The sequence below is a fragment of the Vanacampus margaritifer genome, chromosome 8 (genome assembly GCF_051991255.1).
Source record: "Vanacampus margaritifer isolate UIUO_Vmar chromosome 8, RoL_Vmar_1.0, whole genome shotgun sequence".
Lineage (NCBI taxonomy): Eukaryota > Metazoa > Chordata > Actinopteri > Syngnathiformes > Syngnathidae > Vanacampus > Vanacampus margaritifer.
Window position 1 is genome coordinate 15,890,787 of NC_135439.1, and position 22,745 is coordinate 15,913,531.

At 39.0% G+C, this 22,745-nt stretch overlaps 1 protein-coding gene across 1 annotated transcript; it reads left to right on the forward strand.

Annotated features, from left to right (window-relative positions):
• The first annotated feature begins 4,103 nt into the window (after positions 1 to 4,103).
• Positions 4,104 to 22,614, forward strand: LOC144056719 (V-set and transmembrane domain-containing protein 2-like protein). Its single transcript, XM_077573735.1, has 4 exons — positions 4,104 to 4,372; positions 17,911 to 18,077; positions 20,639 to 20,683; positions 21,748 to 22,614. The coding sequence occupies exons 1-4, from the start codon at positions 4,267 to 4,269 to the stop codon at positions 22,009 to 22,011; spliced, it is 582 nt and encodes a 193-aa protein (XP_077429861.1). The 5' UTR covers positions 4,104 to 4,266; the 3' UTR covers positions 22,012 to 22,614.
• Positions 22,615 to 22,745: the final 131 nt, after the last annotated feature.

Here is a 22,745-nt window from a genome sequence, read left to right on the forward strand (position 1 = left end):
ATTTTCATATCGCTTTTGTTCATGAACTAAAATGTCCATAGATTTCAGTCCAGTTTTTATTAAGTTAAGTAATTTTACTCTTTGACTGCCAGACGTTTTCAGAAACGGGATGTCGCCAGTGCCAGCCGATTTAAGCATTTTGACTGATCTTTCAAGGTCCACAGAAAATGCTGTGTTTGGACTATGGAAACACACATACCACCAAATGAAAGATTGAACTCTCATCTTTCATCAGAAAAAAAAAGTTTGTTTCTACCTTATTCCGTTCTTCAGTAATCAACAATAGAAAATGGTTAGTTACACCGAAATGCTCTGTTTTGAAACAAAAAGCGGAGAAAAATAGCTTTTTGTGAAACGATGTTATTTCATGCACTCTAGTGAATTCTACACTTCTTTTTGTCCATGAATGATGCCACAAACACCTAAATAGTGCGTTACTTCTGTAAAACGCTATCACCAACAATGAAAAAGTGTTTTTTGGTTGCAAAATACGTTTATTTCCATAACAGTGTAACAATTTGACAAAACAATTTCGCAAACTATTTACAAATGTGTGCAACTGTGGTACTATTTACAATTATGTGGATGTTTCAAATACAGTTTTTCTTTTTGTAACACTGCCCTGCGTGCAAGGAGACGGAGCAGGATTTGCACAACAGATACGTTTCACTTCGATTGTCCGTTTCACGTGCAGACGTTACACTTTCTTGACGGCCTTTTTTTCCGGGGAATAGCAAGTAGCAGACTGTACCCACTACTCCGATGAATATGCATTGGACTCGGGGTGCTCTTCGTCATCCGATTGAACGTCCGCCTGAGCTCGGTTGTGCTCCGCGTTTTCCAGTGTTAGCATCGCTAGCCCGTGAACCTTTATGACGTCGTCATAGCCGCCGCGTCAGCGCTTCCAACTTCGGCGTCAACCTCGGAGTCACCATCATCATCATCGATGATGATGATCGTCGTCATCAATGTGCTCTTTAGCGTTGGTTGATGCCTTTCGTCTATGAAAAAAATTCCCAAGTGTGAGCTGCTTGCAACCGGTCGCCATTGTTCGCTTCTTCAGCCATCTAGCTCCGCCTCACGTCTTCTACTGCCGCGTCAATGCTTCCAACCTCGGAGTCACCATCATCATCATCGATGATGATCATCGTCGTCATCAATGTGCTCTTTAGCGTTGGTCGATGCTTTTCGTCTTTGAAAAAAACTGCTCGAGCGTGAGCCGCTTGCAACCGGTCGCCATGTTCTCTTCCCTTCCCCAGCCATTGTCCCCTCTAGCTCCGCCTCACGTCTTCTACTGACGCCTACCCAATCTTGTCAAAAGAGAGTCATTGCTGCCATCTAGGGGCCAAAAATAGTCATTAGGCTAACTAGATCTGCTTGAAACTTTCACCACAGCTGGGCAAGGCTTTCCTCCACCCGTTTCAAAAAAAATAAATAAAAAAATTGGATGACGTCTTTTAACGTCATTGGCAGCCCTCCGTAGTTTTTTACTTGACATCTTTTAACGTCCATGGCAGTGAAAGAGTTAAAATGCATACCGATTTAGTCCCTGCATGTTATTGTTTATTAATAAGGGTTTTAGTCAAATCTAATCTATTTTCAGTCTGATGAAAAATGTGTGTTGACAAAATTATTTTTTTGTTTAGTTTTCGTTGACGAAATTAACACTAGTTATCAGTTATCAATTAAAAAAAGTGATTCTTGACTGGCTCTTAAAAACATCTCAGGGTTAGCCATTTACAATACCTGTCAATTGGAAGGCCATGAAAACAAGTAAATTTAAAGCACCTGAGTGTGCAGAACTGATGAAAATTAGGAGAAAATTAAAAATCAGTAAACTGCAATCTGTGCCCACAGTGCAGAAATGCCAAAGGCTGGAGAGAGTGAGAACATAGGAAGATAATTAAATCTCCTCCTGTGCAAAAAGCTTGCTGCTAATAAGCTTGGCATATTAACGCTTTGCTTGACAGCAAGAATAGAAACTACTCAACGGGCTCCCCATTCGCCAACCACCGCATGGTATGCGCATTCACAAGCTATTGGGGGCTGAGTCCCTTCATCTAAAAGAAAATTGTCAGGTAAAATTGTGCATTCAATTTTCATTTATAAATCACTCTGATTGTTTTGTCCTACAACAGCATCTCGGCAAGAGATGCACATGACTCAAGTTCTACTTGAGACATTTGAATTCGGCACCGTTTCATCAAATTTGATACGCAATGCATTTATCAGCACACAAGCTGCTCTATCTTTATTCATTGCATGTTTCTGTCAAGCGACATTAGCCTCGGGAGGAAGTCAGCCTGCAGAGAGATGCTCAATGTGGCGCAGCTGCTGCTGCCGGCACTCTCCTCGACATCCTCGCCTCTCAGCAGCAGCCAGTTACAATTGTGCCAGAAATGAACAGTGAAGATTTACTGAAGCGCAAAAACATATCCAGTGAACCAGGAAATGATGGCGCGTTTTTTGCCATCATATAATTCTTCCTAAATGGTCAGCGGGATGACAGTGACAGAGGAGAGCGGCTGGCCAACCATCTGTCTCGCCACAAAGTGATGAATTCTGTGGGCTGTGAAAACACTTTGCTCCCATTTGAGAACTAGCATTGAGGTCCCATGTTCATAAATGCTCTTGTGTGGGTAAATGACATTTCATCAGGTGAAAACAATTGATGCCTTTTACAGTTTCCAGCCTGGTGCTTTTGTGTGGCGTAAATGAGGGACACTTTATTTTACTCTCGAACTTTAATGTTGTTCAACAGGACTGGACACACTGCAGTATTTTAGGTAGGGTACTCAATATTGACAAATGTGTTGAGACACCTTAGGGGTGTATTCTATACAGTATGTGTGTATATTGTGTCCAACCGACAACGTCACGTTTGCTTGTATTTAAGCATTCGTTTTCTCCTTCAGCTCACCTGCTACCAGCAACAGAGCAGAAAGAGAAAATGCTTAATGGACCAGACACACGCAACATTTTTTCCCCCACAGACCTCTAGGATTAAAGACATTTGTTTTTTAGCTCTAATTTTGCATCTGAATATGAGGCTACATTACTATATGGAAGGCTTAATCTTGAGACTTTGAGTGTCTCACATGGACCTCAAACAAATCATTTTCTGTTGGTCACATGACAAGAATACAGCAGGTGCTTGCATCTAATTACTCGCACAGTCTGAGAAAACAAACTGATTAATGGCCACATGCTCATTTCCAGCGTTAACTGGCATGCCAATGGTAGTCCTTTGCTCTCTAACACATAACTTTATTTGCCTTAATAAGTGAGATAAATTATATTACCTCAGATTTTCTTGGTTCATATGACTGATCCATGATGAATGTAACTAAACTGGAATCACCTTCTTTTTTACGGAAGTGTGGCACTGCCAATGTGGGGTAAAATGTTTTGACTGGGCTATCTCGTTTGAACGTCTGGATAAAGTCGTTCAAACGCACTGCATAGTCATTGTTATTGAGAAAGTTGTTCGAATGTATTAGTAAAATGTAGGCCAAATGCTAAAAATATACCATGGGGTATTGACTTGTTCAGTTGTGTTATTACCCCAATTGAATGTTTTTAGCATTTAGCCTACATGCACTGCTAGCCAACACAAATGGGGGCACAGTAGTACCCACAAAGGGTTCCCGTTCCTTTTTCTTGTCTTTAGTTTTTATTTTGATTTTATTTTACTGTATTTTTTTTTTAACTAGCTCACTAAATACAAAATTCTGTAAAAGCTATGAAGTGGGCTCACGTCGTTTTGTTCTTTTCGTTTTTTTGATAAAGTGCAATGTAACATTGAATGCACTCCAGTTACAATTTTTCCTTTAGCTATAGTATGCCTTTAATGTTCAAACGAAGTGTTGTCATTTTAGCAACTTTTTTTTTTAAAAATTATTGTTTTTATTTTCTATTATTTCTTTCATTTTAGCAATTTTCAATAAGCAACTTTAAATTTGCAGTACACAGGTTTGACATGTTCACGACTCAACCATTTGCAAGGGTTGATTTGAGATCCCTCCGCGTAATCGACTGGTCCTGATAGCCGCTTCACCGCTCCTCCTTTGTACGTCTCCATCCGCCCCCTGCCTCATCACGTTCAGACAGAGCGGTATAGTAGTGCCGTAGCGTGTCGCTCCACCACCAACCACAACAGCTGCTCAGTTTCATGTCCATGACGGCTGCTGCGCTGAGGAGCTCCCCCATCGATGCTCACCACCTGATGTGACATTTCCATCGCACTTGTCGACATATTTGGACACAATGAGAGGCATAGTGAAGCTTTTGCACTACGTGGGACTTTACGTTCAACTTAACGCGGCGCTCTCTGTAGAACACGGCGAGCTGGATAATCATTTATCTGGAAATGGTAAGTATGAATTATTTAAAGATTTGAATTTAAAATGTGCACTTTTCATTGGGAGTGAGATTATTCGGCTGTGGTGATTTAGATTCTCAGTCCTATTATTCTAAATTTAAATAGTGTTTGAACCATGAACAATAGAAGTGATCCAGTGTTCAGAATTCATCAGTGGTGGGGAAGCTTTGGGTTTTTGGGCCATATCAACAAATGCATTTCAACTGGTCAGCCATGTAATTCTACAGAGAAATTGAACAAAAGGTTAACATTTATTGGTTACAAATCATTTATTATGATTTAGCTTGGACTTTGTGAGACTTTAAAAAACAAACAAACTAAAAAGTAACCATTGAACCTGGTGGAAAAAAAAAAAAAAACATAGCTACAGAGTAATTGTGTACAGCTATTTTGGCTAAAATCCAATGAAAAAAAATCAAGATGATTGTGACCCAGACATACAAGGTTGGCTAAATCAAAACTGTATGATAACAATTTTATTTTCAATTCTTCACAGATCGAACATAACCATAAACCATACTTACCAACCTAAATTGAACACTTTAAGCTATGATGATGAAATTTCATTGCATTTCTTTCAACCTTTAACGTATGGAAGCGCTTCTTCAATGTCGTCCTAATCACCCACACACACACAAGGTGATGATGTCATGGATTGACTTGAATGATTAGGAGATCGTTCACTTCACATATGCTTACAATAGTGTCATGTGTTTCTTTGTTTTTATGTTGAAATGGGTAAGAATGTTATTTATATATCACGCCACCACTTAACTGACACAATTGTTAGAGCATATTGTGTTGTGATTGAGGCTTTTATCAACAAGATGGTTTTTATGGGGATAGAACCTCCCATATAAAATATGTGGGAGAAATGCCCATTTAAGAGGATATTAGGCTTTTCAGTAACTGCTTGAACAATTTTAATTTTACATTTTAATCATAACCAATGCCTCAAACTGTATCTTGTATTACGGTGAGCCTATAACCACTTTCGCTTTCCTTCTAATGTTAGCCCAGTCACTATTAATGAGTGCTGAGTGCAATGGCTCCAAATAGATTAACCGTGGTGGGCAGGTTAGAAAATCAATTAGGCACATTTCTTCCGTTGGGAGTTAATTATAATTGGCTGTAATCGTTGTGTTCTCACTCATGTGGGGTTTCAAACTGGTCATGAAAGGTTATCACCACAAGCTACTCTTTTGATAAAAAAAAAAATACAATTGCTTAAAAAAAAACCTCCAAAAGTCTTCTTTTTTGATAAATCACCAAAGCTTTCATGCAGAGGCTGAAAGCGCTGCTCTCCGGAGCGCTTGTTAGATCCAGGCCAGACCCATTTGTTTCAGATAAATGCATCCGTCTGAGGACTGTTCAGCTCCCGCAGCACAGTTTCCACTTGCGCTCAAGTGGAAATCAAATTGCCTCCCAACACGAAACCTATTGGTGCATTGTGAAGATTAATCAGCAGGATGAGTCGGTCAGTATCGGCAGGAGAGTGTACAAAGAAGCACTTGGTGGTGTTTGCTCAAACGCAATGTAATGACAGTCGTGGTCTCAGACTCAGTTTGTTGTATTTGCTTTGGGAGTGCAGGAAAGTGCAGAGTTGGTAGTCTTTAGCAGCATTTATCCATTTATCCCTTGTGAGCGTATCACTAAAAGAGTGTACCGCTTCATTAGTGCCTACAATCCTCTGTCAGGCCTCAGCTTGGTGTCATCTTAATTAGGATGACACTTTGCATTGCTGTCCCGTTTAATGATGCTGGGACTGTGCAGGGGGCTTGGAAGCATATTGCACAGTAATGCCGTGAATGGTGAGCGCTCACCTATGTTTTGTGAATCCACAAACAATGAAGTCTTGGCTCTTCTTATATTAACATCACTGATTAAACTGAAAATTCAATGTCTATAATTCGATTAAGCAGTGTGTATAAAAATAATATAAACCAATGGCATCTAATGTCCTGAAAAAAAAAGTTCAAGCCGATTAAGTATCACTAGTGACACTACAACTGGTAGCACCATTTGACCACTTTTGAGCAGTCACGTGATCACTATGACATTTTTAAAAATGTGTTTCCTGGTTTAAAATGCCGCTTGCCACCACCAAGTATTGTCAAAATTCAGATAGGGACACTGCTGTCAAATTCCATGTTATTCCTTTGGGAAAGAAAAATACAGCGGCAGTGGTCGCAAATACAAGTCGGCCCGAGCCTCCATTAAGGGACATGTCTGAAACACTTACTGTTAAAAAAAAAAAAACTCACTAAATGTCCGAAAACTGTGATCAATTGTGACCAAAATTCAGGTAAACCTCTCTACTCATGCCCTCTTCATCCCATAAAATATTAGAACTATCAACCCCCCAATATTTTGGATTTTATGGACGTCCCTTCAGCTGTTTCCTGTTCATATGTGTTCATAGAGAAAAAAGGTTAACATCACATAATGTTTGAAAACCATGACTGATTGTTAACAAAATATATGTACACATGATGCTACTCTGAAAAATCTTAAAATGATTGTCCCGATATTTTCGATTTTATGGACATTGTTACACTATTTCCTTTTCCTTTGCTCTTATAAAGGAAAAAAAAATACCATTATGCCTATTGTAAATGATATTAAAATATATAATTTGACACCAGTAAACTGAATGACACTCACTGGACACAACATTGTTGATACACCAGCTCTATCAAATGAAACCAAATAGATGCATCAGCAGATCTGCCTTTGCACACAATACCTGGACATGCCAGTTTTAAGTAAACTCTTTATCAGGAAAAAGAAAATCCACATTTGGTAACATAGACATTTAGAAGTAAAGAACCATATTTGGTAATTAACTTGTTGAAATGGATGCTGAAGACATACCGTGGAACCCTGCAACCAATTACAAAATCCCACTCAAACTTGGTTTGGCTCACTTCCACATTAGCAGATAACTAAAGTCGCCCTTGAGACAAAAAAAAGCCTTAAGATTTAGACTGGTGGACCTAAGGAGTGCTCCAAGTCAACAGATTAGTGTGTAAATACTTGACTCCCCCCAGACACTGATAAAATGATCCACTCACTCACTCTAAGGCTGTAGGAAAAAGGAAAAAATAGTCACAGTTTGCAGGTGAAAATGTGCATTTTGTCATACATCTTACCACATTCAATAGCAAAACTCACAATCAAAAACAGAGACAACTGTCAAAAGACAGTAGAAGAAGAGGGAAGAAGAAGCTCCTAAGTGAGTAATCATCGACTGCGTGGGACCGAGTAAGCTACATTTATGACAAGTGATACTCGCAAAGGGATCATGAGAAAAGATGCAGAAACTATGCTAAATGTTGTTAACCTAAGATTGATTAAGGCCCCGTCCACAGGAAAACCCATTTCAATGTTACCGCAAGTTTCTTACCGTTTGGGCAGTTTGTCCACATGGCGGCGCCGTTTCGGAGCTTGAAACCAATCACTTCTGGAACCGGGCTCCAGAGTGGAAAGATTTCAAAGCGCGGCTGTACATTCCAATGTGGACACCCTATGCAGGATACTCCAGTTTGATGACGTATGCTCCAATTCTCGCGTGTCTGCGCGCGAAGCGCCAGTCTGTTAATAATGGCGGATAGCCGTGTTTTAGTCGTTTTGCGTAGTTTGTATGATGTTGTACTGGAATCACCCGCTTTCGTCTCACTGATCTGTATATACAACTGGATAGCCGATAGCCCATTTTCGCCCGTGCAAGCCGTTGAAGCGACCGGGCGGCCATCTTACTCCTCCCATCTCACGAGCAGACTACTATATAAACGATACATATATGTACAGATTAGACATGTACAGCTCGTAGGGTATATATATATGTATATATACATATTTATATTTGTACAGAACAACAACAAATCACTGGCCACTGCAGAGAAAAAAAACACAAAATTCTATCGCTTGTATCAATGCAAAACTTATTTGCAACTATATACTGTATATAGATATAGAGATATAAGGGGTGTTAGAAAAAATCGATTTGGCAAGTTTTTGAATCGATTAATATTCAGTGGAATCGATTTTTAAACATAATTTTTTCATGGGAATATTCAACAAAACATCTTACTTAGGGTTAGGATTTACACATTAAGCATGGAAGAATGTTATATTAATGGAACATTAAGCGTTAATATTTTATTTCAGTGCTGTTCAAACATGAAACAGACTGCAACCTGTTTGTTAAATGCAGTGGCTCAGTTATAAGCCTGAATTTCCAGATAAATAAATACATTAATCAAAATCAATTTATAGATTTGTATCGGGATTAATCGGCATCGAATCGTGACCTATGAATCGTGATACGAATCGAATCGCCGGGTACTAGGCAATTCACACCCCTAATATATATATATATATATATATATATATATATATATATATATATATATATATATATATATATATATATATATATATATATATATATATATATATATGTTGATGCTGTAAATGTATAGGATCGTATGCCGAGAAACATTTCTTGGGAGGAGTAATATGGCGGCCTCGCGGCTTCAAAAGACTTGGTCTATCGGCTCTTCAGATCAGTGGTTTGTCTTCTTCGCTCATTCTTCTTCTACGCTTTCCGTTAACTCCTTGTGGCTGCGCTACAACAAGACCAGACTTGGCATATACATTAAAGACGTTAAACATCCTCAGTGTCTTCTTTTGGACACACGCATGTCTTCAAACGTTTCTGTGCGTACAAGATTCTACTGAGGAATTAAGACAGCTTTGCTATCGTGTGAACAGGGCCTAAGTGCTCATTGATTGATTACACTTTTCACCAACATCTGGTGGAACCACGTTAAAGCAAAGAAAATCCAACTTTGAACAGCAAAATGAATAAGACCACATAATTTCTCCTTGCCATCAACTCCATTAATATTTACATAAACAATATTTAGCTCTATTGTAACATAGAACAATATACTGATAACTGCAACACCCTGGAGAACCCACGGGGTCAAATTTGGCCCCTATAAATTCTGCTACTCAAATAACAAAGACCGTTTTTTTTTTTTTACAAATTTAACTTCAAAAGTCCAGAGTGCCACTTCTGACCACTGCATGGGGCCATCTAGTGGATGAATATTGCACTTATATGAGCCAGAGTGGTGGTGACTGGCGACATGCTGTTTTGTTGAGCTGGAAATCAATCCAAACAAAACCATCTTCTCAGCAAACCATCAGATGGTAAAATTGTGTTTTTTTTTGTTAATCTATTTCATATCATGTTGCAGAATGCCTAGGAGTATGTTTTATATATATATTTTGATAAATTAGCAACTTTGAGCTAGTTAAAAAAAAAGGGGGTAAAATTGAAAAAACATATATTTTGGTGTTCAGTGAACTTATAGCAGTCATTTAATGTACAATTCATAATTTTCCAAAGAAGAAAAGGGTTCTTGGGTTCTCCAGGGTTAACATCCAGTACTCGAGAATATGAATGAGCCCTCAAAATGGGTTAGTATAACAATCAATGGTTCTTACAAACACTTTTGAACGCTGCTAGTCTGTTTTAATTTTGTTAGTTTTTTGTTTTGTTATTAAACAATATCTGACAAAAGACACAATTAAGTTTGTGTTGCGAATCTATGTGACTAATACCCTCAAACCACCTCATTTCGGACTCATCATTTCAGCTGCAGCGTCTTGATCAGTGCTGCTCTCAATTGTACTCCAAACCATAGTGAGCATCTCTTGATGGCCATGCACAATCTCCGACGAAGCGTGACGTTACTATTCATCTCTTGGGAGTTCAGCCCGGGCAGGAGTTGTCAACAAGGCATGTTAATACATGTTCTCACACACTGCGAGGAAGTGGAAATAGCCCCCGTGTGTTACGTCCCCAGGGCTATGACGAATTCATCCCGCAGGTCCGGATGATCTGCAGCAACAGGCAGACAGCTGCTCCTCTCTTTAGTTCATGATTTTTTACCTTCCACCTTGAATAGAGGCTGAAGGGCTCACAGCATCCCGTTATTTCCCCAAGGAGCTCACTGTCTGTTTACCCTGCTGCTGAAACCTAATGCAACATTATTGACTTTCTGGCAAATTCCCACATGACTTATTTTTGTTTATCACTATGTAATGTTGTGTTTCCCCTCGTGCCATTAGGGACGCTGAGCAATCTTAGTGCAGGAAACTCCTGTCACCATAAGCCAGAGTGATCAAATGTTTTTATAAGAGAAGCGGTGGTAGGTGACAGTAAGTGAAGTCGTAGCACTGTATTCATCTTGGCAACATCTTCATATCATTTCTTTTTTTTTTTTTTATTAGCTTTGGATGAACATGTTCATAGGGCTTTAGAGTCTTCATTTACCAACTGACCCTTATTTGTACGTGTACATACAATAAAGCTTTTAACCGAGAGGGATAAATGTCTGTAGTAAGTCACTTTATTCCACAATCTTCATTCAACTTTCACTTTAACCTTACCTGATTATTAAAGCCATTCATCAAATTAAGGAAATAACGCCTCCCAGAGGGATTCTGTCCACGGGTTATTTACGCTCACCTTGGTGAAAGTTACAGTGTTAGCTCATGTCCTGGTCTCCACACAGTCCGTTTTTTTCTTTTCTTTTCAATTCTTCTCCTCTATGCCCTACAAGCATGACAGAAATGGAGCCATTACGTTAATGATCCTTATTTTACCAGCTGGCTCTGCGAGGTGGCACCTTTGCACTTGACAAATGTTGCCATTTAACTTCAAGATGCATTTGTACAATTATTCCAGCAAGCAGTGGCTGTTTTCAGATGACTTTTTAAGGCCACAAAAGGGAGATGCCCAAGAGCAGATTCATTTTTAATATGGAGACTAAATTGAACGCTTTTAATTGAACCTGCATAATTGAAAGTGATCTACAGTGCTGTTATCTGAACCTACCCTTATTACAACACGGCAGTGTCTGATCATTACGGCTTAGAAGGAATGCAGACCAATCACATCTACAACGCAACTCTGAACAAACTGATTTTTCAATGCTGATTTGGTCGTGGTGCAAGTACTGTAACTGTAATTTTCTAACGAACAATACATAAGAATGTTTATAATAGAGTGGTTTTTTTTATTACAAATTTTTCGGGACTGAATATAATGTTACAACCATGCTCAACAGCATTTTCAATCAACAATAAACAATTCTGATTCTTAAATGTATCAAAATACATACAGTTAAGGCAAAAATTAGGCATAACACAACTTTGCCCAAGTGTTGTTTTATTTTTTTTATTTGTTGAATGGTTGGATTTAACTACAAAATATGAAAAAACAATAAAGTGAAAAAATACATTTTCTTAGTTTTTTTTTTTACATTTGGAAAACTACATGGGAAACAAATCAACATTAATCAACATTTATAATTCTGGTAACTCCTAACCCAATCTAAAGCATTTTCATCTATCCAGAACATTGAAAATGCATAACATGGAACACAGGCGCACGTTTGTGAGATTAAAAGTGTACACTGTACAGTAATGACTATAATAATAACTATTACGTTACATTATTTTTAAACACAAAATAAAAAAAGTAAATACAGTACAGACGCTCCCCAACTTATGAACGAGTTACGTTCCGAGCGATCGTTCGTAAGGTGAATTTGTTCGTAAGTTGCTTCAGTGCTATATTTTGTATTATAATTTATGTTTAAAGAGAATACGTACAGTACTGTACTACGTATGTTAGAGAGAGAGAGCGAGAGACACACACAGTATGTACATGTACGTAATAAGATAAATAAAATGAAGTTTAACTTACTTTTGGAAGATGTACTCGATGCTTAAGGATTTGATGGAGGAGGAGGAGGAAGAGGAGGATTTTATATCGAGAGGTTCTTCGTCGTCGCTGGAATGGGCTTCAAAAGTTACTTCCTCCTCCGTAACTTCAATGTAGGAAGAAGTTGAGGGTCGCGGAGAAGAAGATGAGGGTTGATGAGTATCTTCCTTGGAGGATTTACTAGAAACTGGCCGAAAGAAGCGATCTAACGACGATTGCACAGTTTTCTTCTTTTTTCATCATAAATGACGCGGTAGCACTGTATGGCATCATTCAATTGATTTGCAACCTTTGTGCAACGTTCAATATTTGGGTCTTGCTGCTCGAAGAGTGCGATGGCTTTATCTATGAGCGACAGGCGTTTCTTCTTCTTCCTCCTCCTCAACACGTTGCTGAGCCTCCAATGCTGGGTGAGCTCTCACAGCGCCAAGCGTCGGTATTAGCGGCGGAAAAAAGCACTACAGTACTCGGAAAAAGGTGCGCAATAAAAAATCTAACTTACAGCATCTCTTTCCGAACATTTTTTGACATGCGCGCATGCGCGCAGACATGTTCGTATGTACCGTTGTTCGTAACTCGAATGTTCGTAAGTAGGGGAGCGTCTGTATAAGCAACTGTTGCCAAATTAGCCAGTGGTGGCAGACTCACCCCCAAGAATTATTTTTTTATTTTATTTTTTAAAGCTTGTCGCTGTTTTGAAAAAAGAGCCAGAAAAGTCTCTAAATTAGCAGCACAGACCCTCGCTTATTCACCATCACGCTGGCCTTGGTTGTCGTGGTAACAAAAGCCTATTCAGCATTTGCATGAGACAGAACCCCCCCCCCCCCCCCCCCACCCTAAAACTGAACGATTTCAGTGTGACAAGTGTATATTAGTTTTACTGTCACTGTTTATCACTTTTGTAATTTTTTTGTATATTAGTTTTACTGTAACTGTTTATCACTTGTGTAATTTTTCGTATCTGTCTTTGAAAAAAGTATGAAAAAGCACGCAAACAATCACACAAAACACACACACTTACTTTTTGTCGGTTCCGATGCGGCCTCTTTAATTAAGTCCTCTTGAAAAAGCTCAAAGGGCCAAGAAGAATAATCAGCGGACTTACCTCCACGCTGCCGCTCAGTCTGATTTATCCAACTCATTTTGCTTCTGACCTGAGGAGAAAATATTTGATTGAGAGTTATCGCTCTTGGGCATTAGTCATGTGTGTGTTCAACTTTATATCTTCTAGCGCTTTCCTCTCTCTTTTTCATTTTTAATGAGTCTTTGGTGGCGAGCAAGCAGCCTCTTCTCAGGTCCTTGTGGTCTCTTCACTCTCTCCGAGTTCAATATACAGTGGAGTGAAAAATGCCACAGAGGATGACTTTAAAAATGCATGTTGTGGCCGTGCATCATGAAACAATCATTCCTGGCCTCTGCTAGAAGAGGCTTCTGGCAAGTAAAATATATGCTTAGAAAAGGTCAGCTCAGCAAGACTCGTGGCAGCTTTATAGCGACTTAGAGTCCATTATTAGGATTTACATGCAATACAGTGTTTAATTTAAATTGCTGTATGGTCTTCCATTGACTTCTACTTGCTTTAGGGTGCTCGTCCAGCGAGTCCAGAAACAGTAGATGGTATGACATTTGTCATAAATGTCAATGAGTAAGCTCTGAGATTGTAAGAAACAAAAATCAGAGTGCAGCAGCAGTGTTCATCCTACTCTGATATATTTTCCCTCAATAGAGGCAGGGATCCGCTCCACTTCTGGAAACTCAGTGCAAGATTTCATGATGGTGGTAGGTGAGGGAAGGCAGACGGGGGGAAAATTTGATGATTAGATTGCAGCAAGCACCGACCCGATAAAGACCTAATCGGACTGCAATCACGGCGCTGTTGTCTGTAGACAGATTGATCGATTCTGTGTGGGACGGAAAGTGTACAGAAAATGTACCTGCCACGAGGGAGGAAACAGCTCAGGGGACATCAGAACAGTTTGTCTGCTTTAAAAGACACAGCCAAAGGCAGTTAGGGCAGCAAACCCTTTACTATGGATTTTTTTTTATTCAATGATATTCCCGTTTGACCTCATGTATTCAGATCACAAGAGGATTGCATGTGGGAACACTGGAGACAACCCTATTAATATAAAATGAATGAAAATTACCCCTAGAATTACACAAAATTCTGTCTTGAACATGAAGAAAAATAATAATCCGGCAGACATACAACACATTGGCCCATATAAAAATCTAGCAAACTGAACATTTAAACCAGCAATATGAGCTTCCTAATTAAAGGAGAAGAGAAAACAAGACTTGCCAGGCATCTCGAAAAAACTTACAATTTACAAAAAATAAAAGTCTGTTTTTGGATGATCTGACAGTAGCAGGCTTCCACGAGTCAGGAAATGCATCCACTAAATAAAAGTCCATCTCTTAATTGTTAGCCAACAACTGGGCATATGGCTAGCAAACAAAACACAATGACCTCAGGCAGTTTAGAGATTTCAGAACAGAGTGACCATCCGTCTCGGATTGACCGGGACAGTCTCAATTTTGAACCTTGGGTCTTGAGTTCTGGTGGATTTTGACAAACCCGTTGTTTTGTCCCGATGTTACAAAGGTCCCGCCCCGCTGTCCCATTTTCGCCATGTGTATGTCAATCACACAGTTGTCATAGCGATTCATACGAGCAACCCTGAAAAGGGAATTTAACTGTTAAATTCCTTCCTATATTTACTTTTAAATCAAGTTTGTATTCTCATTCTCATCCGCATCTGCTTGATAGTAGTTGTGTTTTCCTCATACTAGAACTAGAACTACTTCCTGATTTGTGTTTAAGAATCATGGGAAATGTGGTCCTACAATCCTAATATTGCATTCACTGGTGTTGGACCCAACGCAAGCTGAGCTTTCTAGCAGCATATTGCGAGATAAACGGCTTAGCAAGCTTCCGAGAGCTGCCGGGACCGAGCACAACAGGTTGGATAATAATGAGTGCATTGACTTGTTTTGTTCGCTTTTTATTTTTTGTTTCTAATTGATTGCGCATTCCAAAATCTTAAAAATAATAACATTTAGAGGTTCGTAACACTAATCACGAGCAAGTCATGTTGGCAAAGTAGCAGCCACGGCTAACTTAGGCTTGTTTCGTCTCTGAATGCCAGACATTAGAGATCCAACACACGTGCAGGTTGGCCACTCAGACAGGCTGGCAGAGAAGAGTGGAGCTGAATTCAAAGGGAGAAGAAGAGGGCATTCTATCAGAATGGAAATAATGGTTTGAACAAAGATCAAATGGGGAGATAAGACAATAAACTTGGAATAGAAAGTAATGCACTTTCAACAAGAAAGAAGAACAGATTGGAGAAAAAGGTAGAGAATCTGAAAATTGTCAAGATTTAGGCTACAGTGTTTTGCATAAGTATTCACCCCCTTGGCTTTTTGCCTATTTTGTTACATTACAATCTCTAATTTTGTTGTCTGTCTATTTAGTATATATTGGATCATATCAGTTATGATCATTTCAACACATTTACCATTTCAGTACAAATCAGTACAATTTCTTTTAGATCTTGTTTTCTCACTTGTTCTGTGTTGTATTGCATTCGTCTGTCTGTATCAATCATTTTTGATGGTTGGGGTTACGTGAAGGGGCTAGGAAATGCAATATGTCTATGGATGTCCTCACAATTATAGAAGTACAAGTGTGTGTGTTTACAAATGTGAGTAATTTAAAAGAAAGAGTAGTTTCAGTTCAAGGCTACAGTTAAATGCTTGCTAAATGCAAATGTTAGACTTTAAACAGCTGAACTAGACGTCAAAAGAAAATAAAGCAACTGGCTTATTGTTGTATGTTATTTGTTGTTTATTTTTCCAGTAGTGTAATATCTTATTTCAAATTGCTATCTTCATCGAGACGCTAATGGTTCAAAATGTTTCAAGCATCACCCTGGCAACCATTACCCTGACAAGCACATTCTTTCCCATTTCACGGTAGTGACTGGCATCGTCACGGTCGTATTCGCTTATTGAGGATAAAATTTTAATGCCTGTAAACACAACTATTACTTAAGATAGTGGTTCCTAACCACTCTGTTGCAATTAGACTTCCATGGAAGATTAAATCATGTAATCAAATTTCTTCTAATTGGTCCAAAAAAATATTTACAGCAAATGATGCATGTTTAAAAAAATATATTTTTATGCAAGTGCTGTATAGTAACAGGCAGAATAATGAAGTGCATTTCCACTAGATAACAGAAGGTCTTAATAAAAACCTGTGTATCCACCTATTGCATTCATAATACTGTGTGATAGCTTTGGGTTCGACTAATCAGGCCAATATTGCACACTCAGTCAATTTGCCAGTCAATTGATGCGATCATAATTATTTCAGCATATACAGTAATCCCTTGTTTATTTATTTCCACATGACTCCTGCGATAGACGAAATCCACCAAGTATCGACCAAATATTTATTTTGTTATTTATATTTATTGTAATGCTCCATAGATAAAATACTAAAATGTATCCATGTGAGGTGCAGGTATTTTTATTTTGGGGTAATTTTGTGTACTTCCCATGGCCATTGTCAGTGTCAACTGGCAAATTAAGACTGAATAAGCAGCACCTCTGCTGGTTGCTGCTAAGTAGTGGACTCAAGATGCTTAAAGATTCAATCAATCCCCGATTGATTCCACAAATTCAAACTGATTACTATTAATGAGCAATGAAGCAATTGTAGCCCAAATATTAATTTGCTGGTTGTAAAGGACCCTGCCACAACAAAATGTTTTTTATACTGTGCACTGGATCATCGTTTTGTCCCTGTTGATTGTTAATTCATAGTCTATTTATTTACTTATCATTTTGTATGTATATATTTTTTTAATGTGACTGGTATTCCCTGGTAGGTTCTTTTTATCGTTGTTCGACCGTGTTTGTGTGGGACCTAACTTTGCTCCCAGCTATCTTAACTCTTCACGCCACACTCACGTCAGTTCACCTCTACCGCCTCTCCGCTCCTGACAAATGAGACCACTGGCGGGCCGTGAGTTGCACTGAATCAAGGACGTGACTCTACAGGGTCGGGAAGTTCTAGCGATACCAAGTCTCTTGTCAAGGCTTTTCCATTGTCGGACTTGCGTTTGGAATTTGTGTGCATCCCGGGATAAGCTGGTCACAGAGACTCTGAGGTCTTTGCACTCAGGAGTGGTAGTGTATATCATGAAAGCGAGAACTTTCATATTGAGAGGAGAAATGCAAGGACGATTGCCGTATTTAAAGCTGTTGATAATGCCATCATTCTTGTAAGAGCTCATGCTGCAGCAGATTGATAAAGATGCCCTTCACAAAGCTTCTGAAGGTGAAAATGTTCTTGGAGTGGCATTAGCTTATTCGTAAAGACTTGGGATTTGGAACTAGAGGTCACAATTTGAGCCCCGCTATGGACAAAGAGAATTCGTAACTCGTCGCTTCATCCTGACTACTGTTGAGGTGCCCTTGAGCAAGGAAAGATACAGAACTACAAAAATATGCAGCAGAATAAAAACGGATTATTCACTCAAGTGATTAAAATGCATATGAGTAATAAACTATATACACAATAAACCTTTTAAGAAGGGCCATCCTTCTGCAGCAGTGGTCTCTCTGGATCGCAACGCAAAATTTGCATTTACAAATGCTGTTTCCGACACCTCATCACTTTTTCTGATTGTCAATCTTTGGATCGCTCTCGCAGCTCTATTCACTGAGGTGCCCCACGACATCACGACACAGAGTGGCGAGGATGTAGAGATGGCGTGTTCCTTCCGCGGGGCGGGTTCTCCTTCTTCCCTGGAGATCCAGTGGTGGTACACCAAGGAGCACCGACTCGGGCCCGAGAAGCCCGCACAGATCGCAAATGATGTAAGCACTAAGGCACTTACCAAAGTGATGTGGTTCACTTTTAGTTGAAGATATTTTTCCCCCACAGTGTGCAATTATAACAGAAACATTATATTCCAAGTCAAACTGTCACCATCATGTAAGCTATTTACCACACGGACCACGATGTAGCCTAAGTTACATTTGAATGTTCTTAAAACTGGAAACTACAATGGAAATACTGAAATGGAGTAACAATCACGTGAAAACTGATCTTGCGCTGTCTTTATTCTAGGAGCTAAAGACTAAAAACTGTAATAATTGGATGACACAGCAATCTCGCATCAGCGTTCTGCAATTAATAACATTTCACATCGTATTAAAACAATATAAAACCATATTAAGTTGATGTGACTCAAAATAAACCCCTCTGAAAGCATATTGTGTTGCCATAACAATCAGACACCAAGTACGCAAAAGTTAGCTCACTTTTGAGTGCATATTCATATTCAAAGTCTCTTTTATAGTGAGCAGTATTGTACTGAGCAGCCTAAACAAATTGCCGTTGCCACACCGCACATCTATTTCCAATTCAGTGGTCATCTTATTAGTTCCTAAGTTTTTGGGCATATTTTTTCCTGAAAGTTTCCACTGTAATAATGCATTTGTTTATGGATGCTGTCAAGGATGACCTGAGCGGAGAGCGAGATTTATAGATCATCCATTATTTAGAGTTTCAGTAGCAGCCGGGCCATGTAATGTGTGTTCAATTTTCTGTGAGGGCCAATCGGTGATGGATGTTCCCAATTTTAACACTAACGAAGGTACCAAACTTGTTAGATTGTGTGGGGCCGTAAAAATGAGGTAAAAGAACAGAGGGCCATAAAATGATATCAATAGTCGGAAGAGGACCTCACGGGATCATTTCACCAACCGTAATTAGGTTTGCTTAGTCAGCTGCAGTTTTGGAGAGAATATATCCTTTATGAATGTAGAACTTTATGATGACATATAATAGTCACTATGCATGTTATACACTGACACCAAGTCACCCAAACAGAGTGAGTGAAGAAGATTTTTAGTTTAAGAACAGAATTTGCATGTAGACTACGGTATATATTATTTTTTATCTTATGTACAGTCTTTAATTGAGCCAAGGGTCTTGGACTAAGCCTAAAGCTTACTATGAGACAATCCTATATTATCTACCATAAATCCCCCCGGCACAGAAATGAGTGGATCATTACTAATTGGCTGTTGCCAGTACTGGAGGAACAGGTTGACTCCCTCCCAGGATGGGGCAACTTACACTCTCCTGCGGTGCCTTGAGACACTGTAATTGGCACTGAAAAATAAATAGGTTTTGAAAATGTCTACGCCATGCATAATTCATACCAATGCCCAACAGAAATGCATCTGCGCAATTGCACACATATTTTCCAGAGCTCAGAGATCGGTGGCTGTTGGGGAAGACCTTGTGCAATATAGGAATGCATAAGAGACTATGGAAACTCATACATACAGATCAGCTAGCGTAAAAAACAAAAAAAGATAGCAATTTAGGGGGAATAACAATCTGACGAATACTGATGGGATTTATGGTTCTTTTTTTTTTTAGAGAAGTCTCTCTTTCAGCTCACAAACAACTCTTTGGATTTTTTGATGATTTAAAAAAAAGAAGAAAAAAAGTGCTATGTTGTGTAAAATTCAGATGGGAACTTTCACCGGTTCTTTAATGTTCACTATACTAATAATAACAACCAGGAGACTGCATATTCTCAGTTACTATTCACTAGATGCCAGAAAGATCGAGTACACAGCTGTGGAGTCTATTCTGCTGAATGCGGAAGAAGGTCTAATCTATTCAAAATGGTCTCTAATAATTTTATACGGTCTTGGCCGCCCACCCACACGGGGGACAGCTCAGCCTCACCCTTGTGAAAATGTGTGACCTGGTGCTCTTAACTGGTTTCAACTGGATAAGTGCGCCAGAGTGTAGATAGATAGGAAGGCACCGAGCCAGGACAGGTCACAGCGACACAACGGCCTAGCTCAAGTCACCTAACTAATCATTAAGAAGCCTAATCTAACAGTTGTGTTTATTATAAAAAATATGCCTTTACTGTATTTAAACATGCAATAATAATATGAAATACATTTTTTTTTAACTATTTACTATTGAACTTAACAAATTTAAGTTAACCCCCCCAAGAAACAAAATATTAATGCATAATTAAAAAATCTGAGTTTGGTCATGTGACTTTTGCATGCTTAGCCGTGATTGGTCATTACCTGAACCCTGAGCAACTGTGATGTCATTTTCAGTCGACCACAAGGCAAAATGGCCACTCCCTGAGATGGATAAAAACGGGTGGATTTTATTTTATTTTTTTGGTGCTTGATTCATATTCCACAAACGCAATATTAATCAGAATACCGTGTTTAGATTAGTGGGTCTGCATAGAACATCTTCAATTTTGTTTTGTTTTCAACTTTACTTCCCCTTTAACTATTTCTTACCAGTGTGTCTTTGTTGTTTATCTACTTGTGACAAAGCTTATGCACATGAATGGCAGAACTGACTATTAAAGTTTTCTGTGCAGGTTGTTCCTCTGGAGGAGACGTTGAAAGGTGCCACTAAAATTAGTGTAAGTACAAAACCATGTTTTCACCAAGCACCGCCTTTCAATTCACCCCCACAAATTGTTTGGAACAATAAATCCTGATGTGGCTTGTTTCCAACAAAGGGTGCGTTAAGCCCGTATCCCACTGAGGTGGCAAACGTTTGCGTGTGTTTGCGAAGGTAGCGAATGTTGATTTCTCGTCAGGGTTCGTTCAAGGAAATTTCATCGCAACCAGATAAAACATTAAAACATTTGGTGAACGTCTGGAGAACATTAAGCAAACATTGCAACATTGAACAAACACTGACAAGAAAGCAACACTTGCTACCTATTATTGTAAAGTATTTTGTATTTACTTATAAAAGTTTTCTAATTTTTAACTAATTAATATTCCAAAGTAAAAAAAAGAAAAAAGAAGACGTGCCAAGTCATGAAAATTACCAGTAGTTCAGATTTAGCAATTTCCTAATGCATCATCCTTAATTGTTATATAGTAGCAATATAGGAGCTACACTGACGCATAAACACATAAAAGGTTGACCTTTTTATTTTAAAATAACTCACTTTAACCTCCAGGACATTAATGGCAGAGCATAGGATGTTTTTATCTCTTGGGTGCCATTTTAAATCGATCTACGTTGCTACTAGCCTCATCCTAGCCAGCGCTAAGCTAGTTCATTTCGCAGGTTAGAAAACTCCCTTTTTGTTTGTTGTTAGCGGTGTTAGCCGGCCAACTGCGAGCCATTAGTTGGCCAAATATTCTCATAGATATTTGTGAAAGCCAAATGAACAGCGTGCATAGCTTTCACGCATGCGCACTCCCCATGTAGATATGTCGCACGTAAGCTACAGAGATATAAGGACCAACGAAAATATGCTATGACCTGTTCTGACTCAAATGGAAGAATTCATATTTGTCGTTCGTTTTCAAGGGACTCACCACCCATTCTGAGACCGAATCAGACTCTCCGTTTTGGCCTGTTTGCTTCCACTCAGTCGACAAATCACCAGCAACAATGGCAAAAACAAGTCCATGAATTAAAACTTCATTCTTTCACAAATAAATCCAAACGTTTGTGTGCCCTTAGGTGGTGAAAGTGGCCGGCAGCAACATTTCACACAAGTTGCGCCTATCCAGCGTCAAGGCATCAGACGAGGGCATCTACGAGTGTCGCGTGATTGACTTCAGCGGATCCGTGACGCAGCGCCATCACGTTCGGGCCTACCTCCATGTGGAGCCTACTAAAGGCTCCGACGTCCATGTCCACGGATCACGGCATCGGTCGGAGCATCAGGGCAGCCAGCACAGGAGAGAGGAAGATGAAAAGGAGATGAGGTCACAACACTACTGACTGCACTGCTCTGTCGAGAAAGAAATCTGTTACTGCATGTTCATGAGTGAGTGGGAGAAGATCATTATTGCGAGGTCAGGTAGCGTTCACAACTGGCCTCTTTGTACGCCACTATTTGCTGCATACTAGATTACAGTGTTAGGCACATTTTAATTGACGCCGTGTTCCATATATTTGCTTGGTTTTAAATATTAATAATGTGAAATTACGGATGTAGTTTTTATGAGTAGAACCTTTCCAGACATTTTTTTATTAACAGGCGATCACTAGCACTAAAACAGCCAAGCCGAAGATTTTTAAAAATGTGTTATGGCAAAAATGTACAATTACTACCCAAATAAAAATACAAATCCCTCAATTTCCTCAAAATGGATACCTGGGTGCACTAATGTGGAAAAAAAAAATACAAAATAATAAAATGGCTCATTATCAATGGCTGCAAGGTCTTTTGAAAGATGAGCACTATTGTTTAGGAATTGTTTTTCTAAATAGTTTTAATGTGTCCCTTTCATCAACAAGATATTGTCTGCCTTGTAATTGCTGTTTTCTTCATTTTCTTATAATTTTGGCTACCATAATACAGTAAAACAGCTTGTGTCAACCTTTATGCCTATTGGTACGTGTCTTTCTACACACATTCCACACTGAATCATTTTAGTGTGTTTCTTTTCGAATTTAACCTGGGTGACCAATAAAATGTCTTTTTACTTTTGCTTAGTTTAAAACTACAAAAG